Below are 13,763 nucleotides of genomic sequence, written 5' to 3'. Positions count from 1 at the left end.
CCAAGGATCGGTGTCGAGTTCGTAGGGCTGAAATACAATTCCAGAAACGTTTTCGTTGGCCAACGAGCACGAACCATCGTCCTTTTCGTATATTGACCTATTATCGCTCTCACAAGGTTTCCCTCGGTCGTCAACGCCAGTATAGCTTTCATGGTTTTCAACGGCGTACTTCTCATCGCTTACGAAAACATCAGCATCGACCTCGTAGGGGTGAGGTGCAGCTTCCTTATCATCTTTTCCGGCCATCACGTCCGAATCGTTAACACTCTCACATGCTGATGTAGTTTCGCCGTCACAAGTTGAGCGCTCGCCTTCCTTGCTAATCTGCCGCTTATCGGCCTGGTAAACGCCAGTGTTGAGGTGGTATGATGGAGGTGTGACTGTCACAAAGTTCTTCTCAAGCTCAGTTTCCGCGTGATGGTTCTCACCACTTTGACATGCATCTTTTTCGTAGATCATGTTTCCATCGTGTTCGATAGCGTGACCCGTGTCGCTCTTATATGAGTATGTTGTGGCACTTTCGTATAAGTGTCCCGTCTCATTCTTGAGACTTTGCCTTACATCAGCGTTGTAACTTCGGTGTGTATCGCTCTTATGACTTTGCCTCTCATCAATTTCTCTACGATGTTTTGTGTCAATCTCATGAATCTGCCTTGCAAGTTCATCGTTGCTCATATCGAAAACCGAAAGTCGATCTTGGCTGCCCAAAGACAAAGTTCTAGTCCGCGATCCTTGAACGGAAGTCATCCCAGGATCCTTGAGGTTGAGACACAATCTGTCCACAGGTATGTCGATTTCGGTAGTATCCTCTGGCCACGATATGCGATCAGACGGGTTTACACAACTTCCACTTTGGCTCGACGCGAGAGAAGTTCTGGAAGGCTCAGACTCTAAGCCCGGAGTACTTTCTTCGGTAACACTAGCATTGCCTGATGAGCTGGAAGTAATCGATGCTCGGTGGAACTCACCATGTGCGCTAACCCGAGGGTTCCAGTCTCCCTGACCCTGCGCTACGACTGGAAACACCGACGTGGTCGCCGTGCCCAGCGGCGTGCTGATGGCAGTACCGCCCGAGTTGCGTCGCTTAGTGTAGAGAGATGGACGGGAATTCCTCCATACTTGCTCAGGAATGTCAGGCTCCCTTTCTGGTCCGTTTTTCAGGTGAGCCATAGACTTCTTACGGCGACTTCGCTTCTTGTGATTACCCTTCGAGTCCGAATTGGTCTCATGGGTCAGTGATATCTGTACTCTCGGGTATGAGTAATTCGGTGCACGAGATTCACCGTGTAGAGATGTCTTCACCATGTTCGGATTGCACGCCTGCCTCAAGAAATGTGATGGGGAGGAAGAGTCTTGTAGCGCACTATCGTGCAGAGATCTGTGCGTTGACTTTGAATGGTCTGCTTGTGCTGATGCCTCTGCCGATGCATGTGACAGTGTGTAAGATTCGAACGGCGCATAAGTCTTGCCATGCAAATATGTGCGTGGCACCTCAGAGTTGTCTACCTCTGTCGATGCTTGCGAGAATGTGTGCGCCTCGTACGGTACGAAGAACCTATCATGCAGGGTTGTGGTCTGGACTGGATTTGCGTCTTCCACGTAGGCGGATGTGTAAGATGGCAGATGCGAGTCGTGTGGTTCATAGGATCCATCGTACGGAGAAATTCGCGCGGAAGTTGAGTGGTCCTCATGAATAGATACTTCTGGCAAAGTGTAACACTCATGCGGCGCATACGAAAAAGTGTTTGTCGCTCCTGAAAAGATCACCCGTGTTGGTGTCGGTGGTGGCGCGTAGAATCTCTGCGGTCCATGACTTCCACTGTGCATTGAGTTCGAATGTTGCATACTACCCGCCTGTAATGGGGCATATTGACTTAGTGCTTCACACCGCCCATCACAGTGACAATTCCACTTTCCCTCAGCACAAGAGTCCTTTCCCGCTGCACAAAGCGGATGGATCCTTTCATAATCGCCTCTCCTGACCGCGCGCCACTCATGTTTCGTACACACCATCTTGTCCCGATTCACACAGAAGAACTCAACACAAAGCTCGCGTACTTCCGGGTGCCGAACAGGCGCCCATACATGGCTGTCCTGCTTACAGCGACACACGATATCCTTGGCCTTGTCGATGTAGTGGAAATCTTGCACACCAAGGTTCAGCAGTGACCATGCGACTTTCTGGCGCTCCTCGTATGCTCGGACGTCGGACAGGGCGCAGGATTCGAGGTTGTGTTTAGATAGATATAGTGTTATGCTGGCTTTGAGATTTCTGGACTCGATGTTTGAGTCGGGAGGGTGAGAATTCTCGTGGCGATCAGGGTTGGTGCACTGGCATATGTGCGAGCGGGACTTGCTGGTGTAGTGCAGGAAAGCATTTTCTGTCAGCGACGAGATACTCGAGGTATGCTTCGATACCGAGACCGTACGGCGGAGTTCCTCTTTGCCCGAGTCTCTGTGGCGGATGCGGATCAGATCTGTTATCTTCTTAGATGGAGTCATAGGTTCGATTAGGGCATAGGCTGTGCGAGGATGGGTGTGTATGGACTTCCAAAGCATAAGCTTGCGGCAGATATCTTGAAGAGAAGTTCAATGTCTGGACGGGGAGAGAGAACAGCACGAAAACTGGGATCTTCGAGGTGAGAAGACTCGTTGGCATTGTGCGCTTTTGGTGTGGGTCGGGAGGAACAAAGAAGGTGTGGTGAGAGAATGGGCATTGTGCGAGAACACGAATGCTTCTCAAAGAGTTCCACATGTAACATTATCATTGTTGGCGCGAAAGGCATTGTAGCGTGCAACAAAAGCCAGCCAACCTAACAGTGGTAGGGAGGAATGATTAGCTACTCGTAACAGCAGGTATTGCAAAGGTGTGAATCAAGAACGGCTTCGGAAACTTTCATTGCAAATAGTATGATGACGCCCTAGTAGATTTTTAGTGCATAAAGCCTTGAAGCTTAGCAACTGTAACTGCTAATACACGCCTACTAGCAACTTACTAGATAACAGCTAGCACCTACTAAAAATAGCTATAAGTAAAGAAGCAGTAGTACTTGAGATTCTTAGCAAACTTATCTATCTAATTCTTACTAGCAGCTACTCTTACGGTTAGCCTCCTACACTATACATGAGTAAGTATAAGGAACAGGTTCCACCTCTCCCAACGAACATGTTTACTCCTTTTTCATGCCCTTTTCAGACATTCTCCTAAGTCCGAAGCCTCCTGCCAGGCATGTAAAGATAGCAGCGCCAAGAAGAGTCCAGAAGCATGCACGATACCCTTGAAGGAGATCTGCTGGAGCATGAGATTGTTTCGCCACAGTTGAGGATATGAGAGAAACAGAAGCCAGGCCCACCGAGGCACCAAACTGAGAGAGCATGTTGAAGACGGCACCAGCCAGAGCGTGAGTGCTGTCGGGGAAGCTGTTTGTGACAATGAGTGCCGAAACAACAAACAAAACTATCATTTCAGAAACAAGTCAGCCATCTGCGCAAAAATCTATGCTGAGGGCCGCCGGTGAAGACCGAGCAGGATGGATCGGGAAGGAAGGATATTACTCACTATCACCTGAAATGGGGGACAAGAGTACAGCCCAGAACCCAGCGTACCAGTAGGTCCAATCCGGGTCGTTGAGAGCCATCAAAAGCGGGGACAAAGCAGTTAGCAGGCATGATATGAGAACAACCCAATACACCGATATGCGATGGAGGACCAGGCCGACGGCAAGCGTCTGGACAATGCCAATGACGACGTTGGGAATGAAGCGGACAGACGTTTCCACGGCGGATAATCCCTGTACCTCTTGGAAACTGAAAGTTCCATCAACGACGAATAGCATTCTCTCGGGGGGATATTGTGACATACAAGAGGCTGAATAGGTACTCCAGACTGTGCACGATGGCCCAGGTGAGGAAAACCATGATGCAAATGGAGGAGAAGGCCAGCTCCTTCCATAGTGAATTTGGAATCAAAGCTGGTTTACCACGCTGCTCTTGGCGCTGTACCCAAAAGACGAACGACGGTAAGCAGGCTCCGGCAATACTGAGCAAGACAATTTGCGTGGCATCATGGATGCGTTGGCTGTCGTCCGATACGACCCTACAAGTCGATGTATGAGCTTTTGAACCAGATGTAAATCCCGGGGAGCTAAGTGGGAGACCTACGCCAAAACATACGATAGCATGCCTAAGCACGCGCTTGCTAGGATGGCACCCACCCAGTCGATGTCATAAACGAGGCGTTTCCGAGTGGAGCTTGGTGAAGAGCCTCGAACTTGTTTTGGAATGCCAAAAATGGCGGCCAGAAATACGATAAAGGATGCGATGGCACTCATGTACCAACCGTACCTCCAGCCGACGGAGTCGACAAAGAAGCCTCCGACGAACAGGCCAATCGAGTAACCTATCGGTTGACTTGCACCGGCGAAGGCAAACCCAACGTTACGGCGCTTGCCAACGGGCAGAGATGAGGCCAGCAGGCTGATGGCTGTCGGCAGGCACATGGAAGCAGCTACGCCTTGGCCGGCCCTGAAGGCGATGAGTTGGGTGGAGTTTTGTGCCAGACCGCTGCCGAGTATGAAGCCCGTCAGGAGAAGGCAGCCGGCGATGTAGACGTAGCGGCTCCCGACAATGTCTGCGACCGACCCTGCGATGAGGAGGGAGCAGCCACATGTAAGACTAATGAAGGCATGTCAGCAAGATATAGCAAATTCCATGCTTAGGGGAGTCCGGTATAATGAGTACTCACCCGTATATCGAAGCAGGCCTGTCAAGGGTTATTGTTGGTTTTTGAGAAGCAATGCTACGTGGGGTGCTTACCAAAGCAAAAGACCGTCAGGTATCTTCTAATATATAATCAGACAACATTTAACTTACCACCTAGGGGCCTACAAGGCCTAGAAAACATATTAGAATAATAGTAAAACTTACTACTACTTATCTAACTAATTTTTACACCTATAGGGCCTCTATAGCCCTTACTATTATTGTATAAAGTTATTATTTTCTATCTATACTACCTATATAGCAGTGTTTTCCTTATCTATACTACCTTATAGCTAATAGTTTTACTACTTTAAGTATATTTTCTTCTTTTTTTAATTAAATTTTAGATAGTAATACTTATAAATAAGATCTATAGGTTTATTATAGTTTACTTAAGGTATTCTTTTCTTATAATAATATAGCCTAATTTCTCTTTTATAGTTAGCTAAGAGTTATCTATAATCTTCTATAATAGCTATAAAGTTTATAAAGAAATTATAGCTTTCTATATTAATTACCTTAAGGCTCTATATTAGCTGTATATAAAGTATACTTAAGTAAAACTCTTTTATTCTATATTTACCTATTATTAATATATATATAGAACCTATATATAAGGTATAGCTACTAGTTATACTTTTCTTCCCTTACTACTATAGAAGGACTACCTCTATAATAGGCCTAAATAGTATTACTTTAGCCTATATTAGCCTATAATCTATCTCCTTAGCCTACTTCTATCTATAAACCTATTCTATTATATCTTAGTAGTTTTATAAAGTCTATTTATAGTAAAAATTTCCTTTAAGACCTCTTTATAACTATATTTACTACTTTTAAGTAACTAGTAGTTTCTTCTTTTCTTAACTTACTAAACTAAAACTACTATAATCTTAGTTCTTTATAGTTTACTTATACTTATTATAGTACTTTTTACTAGCTTACTAAATATAAGCTTTTATCTTTTAGTAGCTAACTAGAATTTATACTCTACTATATTAATAGCTAAGTATAGCTTTTAGAATTTACTTTACTACTATTCTACCTTTATTAGCTACTATATTTTACTATACCTAAGGCCTATTACTTCTATAAAAAGCTTTATATATATAATATAGTACTTATATTTATATTACTTAACTGTATATAAACTAATTATAGAGCTAGTAGTCTAGGTATCTAAGTATTTTAAATTTATAGAGCTCTTTACTACTAAAGTAGCCTATTAAAGAAACTTAATAGAATATTACCTTAGTATACCTAGCTATAATTCTATAATTTATAGTATACTACTATAATATACTACTAATATAATTCTTATCTATAATTATATGTTTTATAATAGTTAACAGCTATACTTTATAAAATTAATAACCTATATATTAATATCTATAATATAGCTTATAAGAGGCTCTAGTAAGTAGGTATAGATACCTATATTATTTTAACTAGTAGTCTTACTTTAGTTATAGAAATAGGTATAAACTACTACTATAAGAATATACCTACTAGTAATAAAGTTAGCTTAATTCTTCTAGATACTATAGCTACTAAAATAGTCTACTTTATTATCTTTATAGCCTATAACTTAGGTACGCTGTACTATATTAATATAGCTTATTTATTTTATATACTATTATACTATATCTTAATATTTCTGTATAGTAATTATAGGTAGGAACTAGGTATAAAGCTCTATAATATAGATAAATCTTATATATAAGATTTACTTATATAGTAGATTTACCTTTAGTACTATTTATATACCTATTTTAAATATACTTTATAGCCTTTTCTTTACTATTAGTTATTTTAGTAGTTTTTAGTTAATATCTAGGCTATTTATAACTAGGCCTATTTAGCCTAGGTTTACTATAACTAGTTAACTCTCTATACTAACCTATATAGTAGTATTATAGATACTATTATATAAGATAATAGCTCTAATATCTCTATTAGGCGCTATATTATTCTACCTTTATTATATTTAGGTAGTTTACGCTTTATAAGTTAGTATTACTAAAATTTAATAGTAATTATTTATTATTATAGCTATTTAACCTTATTTATTATATTTACTATAAGTTCTTATTAACCTAAGGTTAACTATAAGCTTTATAATAAAGAGATAGGTTTAAACTAGCCTAATCTAGTTTACTATACCTTCTATCTAAAAGTATAAGAGTTACTTAAAGATATAAAAAATAGTTATTTTAGTATATACTTAGGTTATATATATACTATTAAGTACTAAAAATAAAGTTTACCTTATATTTACTTTTTACTCTTCTTACCTCCTTTTAACTATAAGGCGTTTATAGATTTAGATACTATTAATATAGCTATTAATATAAAAATACCCCTTACTAAAAATAATCTAGATAGAGTACTTATAGCTACTATTTACTATTTTATACTTTATAAACTTTATAGTAAGTTTAATATCTATATACCTTATATAGTTATATAGTCTAGCAGCCTATAACTATAGTATTTAAAGAATTTTTTAAAGTATTATTATTCTACTATAGTTATCTATAAGAATAGTTACTCTAAATATTAGTACTATAATAATAGTTAAACCTTATTAGTAAAGTACTATAGCTATACTATATATCTAGATAACTAGTAAGTAGTTTTATATTACTTACAGTTTCTCTATAAATACTAGGCTTATATTAATATTAAAGTTTATAGGACTATATATACTATTAAGTATATTTATAAGTATATCTATAAGGGTACTAATTAGGCTGTATTAAATATTTCTAATAATAATAAGGTATAATAGCACTTAAATAGGCAGTATATTAGTCTATCTAAAGCTACTTAGTAGCTTTTTAAGTTTCTAGTATATAAGGAATTTCCTTCTATTATAGCTTTTATAGTTTATTTACCTAACTAGTAAACTATTATATTTCTAGCTAATATAATATCTATAGATCTTACTTTATACCTTAAATAATCTATAACTACTTTAACTACTTTCTTCTAGTATAATATAAATTTTCCTATAGGCTGTTACTTATTATATTAGAACTATCTAAGTTCCTTTATATAAAACTTACTCTATAAGATATAGACTTTATATAAGTAAAGAGTTATAATTAGCTATATATATTTCTATAGTTTATTATAAGGTAAACGCTATTATATACAGCTACTCCTAATAGTTATATAGGGTCTAAGAAGCTTTAAAGACCTATAAACTATTAATAGTATTAAATATCTAACCTTTTAGGCTATAGCTATTACCTATAAACTTTTACTAGATAATAGTAACTAAATTACTTACTTCTATAAGGCTGCTCTCTTTACTATAGGTAGTATATTATAGACCTTTTTTATTTCTATACTTTTAAATAGTCTAGTTATAGACCTACTTACTATTTAGACTACTTTCTATACTAATTTCTATAATAACCTATAGGTACCTATAGTAGCCCTACTTATATCTTCTATAAATAATATATACCTTAATTATAGCTTATACTTAATTAATACTCTCTTTACTAAGTCTAGTAAGTATCTTTTAGACTTCTTTCTACTAACTTATAAGTATAACTAAAGAATATAGGTTAAAAATTAAATAATTACTACTAAGCTTACCTATAATATAGATATAAAAGATACTGCTTTTTAGAATATATATATAGGTCTTAATACTAACTAGCTTATAGTCTTTAATATAGTTACTACAGCTATTACTATAGCTTTATAAACTATATATTTCTTTATATAAGGTCTTATAGGTACTAGTAAAATATATCTCTAGTACTATATCTATACCTACTACTATTTATAGGGCTGTATAGTTCTTTATATAGCTTTATCTAGTATTACAGCTATATTACTACTAGGTAAATAAACTATATACTTCTATTTCTAGATTTCTTTAGATATCTATAATAACTCTATTTATTTAGTTCTACTAGCTTCTAATTTAGGGCAGTTACTAAGATAAGTAGTACTTATTATATAGAATAAGGTACCTATATAGTACTATTACTACTTTAAAGCAGTTTACTATATACTTTAAAATATTTATAACTTAACTAATCTATTTAGTAGCCTTTCTATTATTACTAGTAGTAATTTTATATAGATTCTTCTAGTTATTTACTAAGGTTAGTAGCCTACTATTATTAATATATATCTCTAATAATTAACTATTATATAGCTATATTTAACTATTTTATACCTTTATTAAAATATATAGGTACTCTCTATACTTAAAAATACTTATTTTATAAACTAAACTTATATATTAGCTACTTTATAAACTAATAGTCTAGTTCTATTACTTACTTAAATAAGAGTATTTTATAGTTTAGATAAGTTCCTGTCTTACGTATACTCTCTATAGATAGTTATAGCTACTATTACTAATTATTAGGCTTTAAGTAGTTAGACTGTTTTAGCTATATAGAATAATAATATAGCTACTATTAATAGTTTAATACTTATAGCCTTTTCTAGTAACTTTATTAAGCTAATTATAATAAATTCTATAGCTATAGAAGATAATACTATATAGAATATACCTTTTATAGAAGTTTTATAGTCTTTTAAGCCTTTAAGTTTACTACCTTTATACCTATTACTAAAGGTTAGTATCCTAGTTATACTTTTATAGAACTTATATCCTAAGTAGGGTTTATATAATAGTACTTACTTAACTATTATATATATTAATACTTAGGTTATTAAGGTATATATTCTTTTAGGTAAATTTATAGGTTAGCTTTAGTTAATATTATATATTAAGCTTATATCTATAGATAGTAAGCTACTATTTATTATTATATAGGTCTAGTTTCTAGTCTATCTTTCTTTTATAATTACTATTAATAAGTCTTAAAGTTAATTACTATCTATTATAAGTATTAACCTCTACTATATAGTCTTTATATATAGTTAGCTTTATATTACTTTATTATACGTAACTACTATTATAGGCCTTTCTATCTTATTACCTCCTATATTTATAGTTATAAGAGAGACTTATTTAGTTATAAATATTATATATCTAGAGGTTTTACTAGCGTAGATTTTATCTAAATATATATTTTCTAGCTATTTATAACTTACTATATTTACTACTTAGTTTACGTAATTATAATTTACTTTAACTTACTTACCTTTACCTTTACTTACTTATCTTACCTTTACTACTAGTTCTAGCGCCTTTTATAGCTAGGTAGATATCTATATAAAAGCTACCTCCTACTTAATTACTCTATTACTTCTTTTTTAACTTTCTTCTTTCTTCTTCTATTACTCTACTACTCTAGTAAGTTACTAAGTTTTATAGGTATTTTATAGATACTTACTAATCTATTTATAGCTAGTACTACTACTAGTACTACTCTAACTATAAGTTTATAACCTATTACTATAAGTTTTATTCTATATTACTAGCTATTTCTAACTCTTTATAGCTACTATATCTAATAATAGTACCTATAGTAAACTAGATACGTCTATAATTTATCTATAGACTAAGCCTAATAGGTCTATATAATGCTATAGCAGCTTAGTAACTAGTCTATTTAATAGACTAAGTTATCTTAATTTCCTCTCTAATCTATCTATAAATAACTATAATACGCCTAATACTAACTATAATATATTTAGGAAGAACTATAAGTGCTTTAAATACGCCTATAAAACTATTAATTCTACCTATAATATTACTAATTCTGTCTATAAGACTACTAAATTACCTAAAGTTTTAACCTATAAACTTAAAGTTTTAACCTATAAACCTATAGTTATAACTAGTAAACCTTTAGTTTTAACTAGTAAATTTATAGTTTTAACTAGTAAATCTTTAGTTTTAATCTATAAACCTTTTATTCTACCTCTTAACTCTACTATATTAAACTGTAAATCTACTCTACTAGTCTATAATACTATTAAGTCTACTTATAATTCTATTAATTCTACTTATAAACCTACTCTAAAAGAGTATAAGAAGTATAATATAGTTTGTAATTTAGATAATATTAACTAGGATATACCTAAAAATAGCTATAATTTACCTAAAAATATCTATAATTTACCTAAAAATAAAGTTATAGATAATAATAAGGCCTTTATATTACTTAAAGAATAGGTAATATAATCTAAATTAATATTTAAGTAAATTACTATACTTTATAAACTACTTATAAAATAGGAAATTATAGTCTATACTAGTTATATTATTACTCTTAATAGTAAGTTTCTACTTAATTTCTCTTTCTTTATAACTATTTACTAACTATCTTATTTTTTAAAATAGGCTGTAAATATTAAAGCTACCTTACTTTAAATAGTTAAAAAGATAGTAGCTAAGTTTTATAAGAAGTATAAAAGCTATTATAAGCTATTTAGTAGCTATATTTTACTTAATAGGGTATATAAAGATAAGTATACTACCTACTATTATAGGTCTAAAAGTAAGCGCTGCTTATTTTAAGGTTTATTTTATAAATATTTTCTTTTTAATATAGCTATTTACTAACTATCTTATAAAGGATTATATTCTTTTACCTATTAAAAAGAAGATGCCTAAGAAGAAACTTAGCTATAAGTAGGCCTATATAGAACTAGTAGTAGTTAAAAATAATAGTATTAAGAAGGTTAAGGCCTCTATAAAGAAGTCTATAAAAGTTATAAAGCCTATAATTAATTATCTAAGTATATATAGAAGGATCTATAAGGTCTATAAGTACTTATATACTACTAAGAAAGTACTTAATTCTCTTAAAGATAATTTTATAGAGATATAGTTTATAGATATAAATAGGTAGTTTTATAGTTATTACTATAGTTTATATATTCTAGATTTAGATTCTAGGGGTATTTTAAAGTCTTTTTTAGTCTGTAAAATCTTAATTTCTTAGTATAAAATATATATAGGTAATTTTTACTACTAATTACTAATCTATATTTGCCTTCTACCCTATTTTTCTGCTAATATATACATGTAGACTTTACTTTGCTAGCCTATATATTGGCATGTTTAATTCCTTAGCTATGGTAGGGGTCGCAACGGCGAGGAGACCTGTTGTTATGCTACTCGCAAACGTGACGCCACAGAGAGTGGTGATTAACAGCGTCGTGGCCCAGAGAGACTGGTGTGCGGGCTGCCTGACAAGTTCGGCATCCTCCGCTCCCGCATCGTCAACCACAAAAGTGTGAGAGGGGACCAAGTCTTTGCTGGACAATGGCCGGACTGGACCACCCATGGTTGTTGTGGCCTCCATAGCCGTGGGCGGACCTGTATCTGTCGTCACATCGGATCCTGAAGTGGCGGTGATAGTGGCCATGATTTGCTGCCCTTACCGCTTTCCCAGCGTAGACTGTCGATGGCGAAATACAGACAAGATGAAAAGGAAAACAACGGTCCGGTGATGGCCGTTTACTTATTTCAGGAGTTAAAATAATGGAAGCCAAGCAAGCAGAGTGGGCTGACTGCGTTGACTGCAGTGATCTACACCGTGCACGAACCCTAAACTTTAACGCCTTATAACTCCACCTAAAGTCAACCCTCGTGGCCGTACTATCAATCTTCAGCATCAATGTGAGGAAGGACAGATTAATCGCAAGCATTCCTTTATTACTCTACTCTACCATTTCGTGATAAGAACTATTGTAGGTAGCTCAATAACCTCATCTTTCAAGTGGTGAGCATGTTGTTCGGCGGGCGTTCCGCGTCCCCGGGCGTTACGCGACCGTGCACAATAACTACTTTAGGCAGGTACTTAGACTGTGCCTCCCACATCGCGACATACACTACCGTAAAACTCCTGCTCTTTGGTTTACTGCTAGCAGGGGGGTTGAGAGCCTCAACAAGTGGTCCCAGAACTTTCCACTTTTCCCCGCAGTCAGAGCAATGTCCAGCCAATTAGTAAGGTTGTGCTAATCTTCAGCCGCTACACCCCCTGCTAGCAGTAAACGAAAGAGCAGGAGTTTCACGGTGCAAAAGCTACGTTCCACCACAGGCCAAATTCGGTTTTTCGAAACGTTACTTCACATTTTCAGAAGTGGCTTTGTAGTGCAAGCATCAGTCAACCCCGGTTGCCTGCGAGTTCCATCCAATCACAGGACTTCGTACTCGAATGACCGCCTGACAATCTCACCGATGCCGTTGACCAAGTCCCTGCCTGCCTCGCCACCACACTTCGCCGTCACTCCGAAATAAGCCAAGAAATGCCATCTTCCCCGGTAGAGGGATTGTTTAGGATATCGCCATTCTTCTTGTATACGGCGGAATGCGTGATGTAGCTTGCGAGCAGTTCCGGGAGCGGCTTGGTGGTGGTGAAAGTGCCACCACACTTCGCCCATCTGTCGCGCCCAAGAACACCAATTCGCTTGCGAACCGAGGCCCTTGATTTCAGTCCTTCATGAGATGAGTGACCCAGCCTCCGGACGGAGTGGGTCGGCCAGACACATTTTGCAATCAGCGATATCAAGAGGCACTACTTTTCGTGCAGTCAGACTAGAAATTTGGAAGGCGAATGTATCGTATCTGCAACTTTCTAGTGGAGTCTAGTGGGTCTAATAACTGCCAAGCTGTACGACCATGTAGCTAAGGCAAAGCAAATCCCAGCCCAAGGATTGAAAAAGAAGGCTTGGCAATTCGGCACGCCTAATAAAGAGTGGAACCAACACTTTCTAAACATAAAATCACTATGTACAGCGCCCCATCTGGCAGGTGCTCGCATATGCTCCACTTCGCAACAAATCGGGCGGTAGCACGACTAAGCTGCCAAGGAAAGGCGTCGAGAGGCTTACAACAGAAGGCAAACTTCCACGCCGGTTAGTAGATAGAACTATGTAAGCATGTACAATCTTTCAGAGGAATCATCTATGCAGTATACATGCAAAGCGTGTTCTGCTACAATACCTTAGCATTCTTAGTTGAGCTTAGGCGTAGGAAGAAAAACCCGATAATTGTCTGTTTGTAAACAGGACAGAAGGGGGCAGCGAAGCAGCTACTAATTGTCCTTAGT

At 36.1% G+C, this 13,763-nt stretch overlaps 2 protein-coding genes across 2 annotated transcripts; both read right to left on the bottom strand.

Moving 5' to 3' along the window:
- Positions 1-3,170: 3,170 nt before the first annotated feature.
- Positions 3,171-11,996, bottom strand: P153DRAFT_285768 (MFS general substrate transporter; the record flags this gene model as incomplete). The annotated part of the gene is made up of 6 exons (XM_033663421.1): positions 3,171-3,457; positions 3,560-3,807; positions 3,863-4,096; positions 4,162-4,674; positions 4,745-4,762; positions 11,746-11,996. The coding sequence occupies 6 exons, from the start codon at positions 11,994-11,996 to the stop codon at positions 3,171-3,173; spliced, it is 1,551 nt and encodes a 516-aa protein (XP_033526826.1).
- Positions 11,997-12,754: 758 nt separating this feature from the next.
- On the bottom strand, positions 12,755-13,192 carry P153DRAFT_190833 (uncharacterized protein). The gene has a single exon (XM_033662432.1). It carries the CDS (start codon positions 13,093-13,095, stop codon positions 12,850-12,852), a length of 246 nt encoding a protein of 81 aa, XP_033526825.1. The 5' UTR covers positions 13,096-13,192; the 3' UTR covers positions 12,755-12,849.
- Positions 13,193-13,763: the final 571 nt, after the last annotated feature.

The sequence above is a fragment of the Dothidotthia symphoricarpi genome (assembly GCF_010015815.1).
Source record: "Dothidotthia symphoricarpi CBS 119687 unplaced genomic scaffold P153scaffold_5, whole genome shotgun sequence".
In the NCBI taxonomy this organism is placed as follows: Eukaryota; Fungi; Ascomycota; class Dothideomycetes; order Pleosporales; family Dothidotthiaceae; genus Dothidotthia; species Dothidotthia symphoricarpi.
This window is presented reverse-complemented; position numbering and strand designations above follow the sequence as displayed.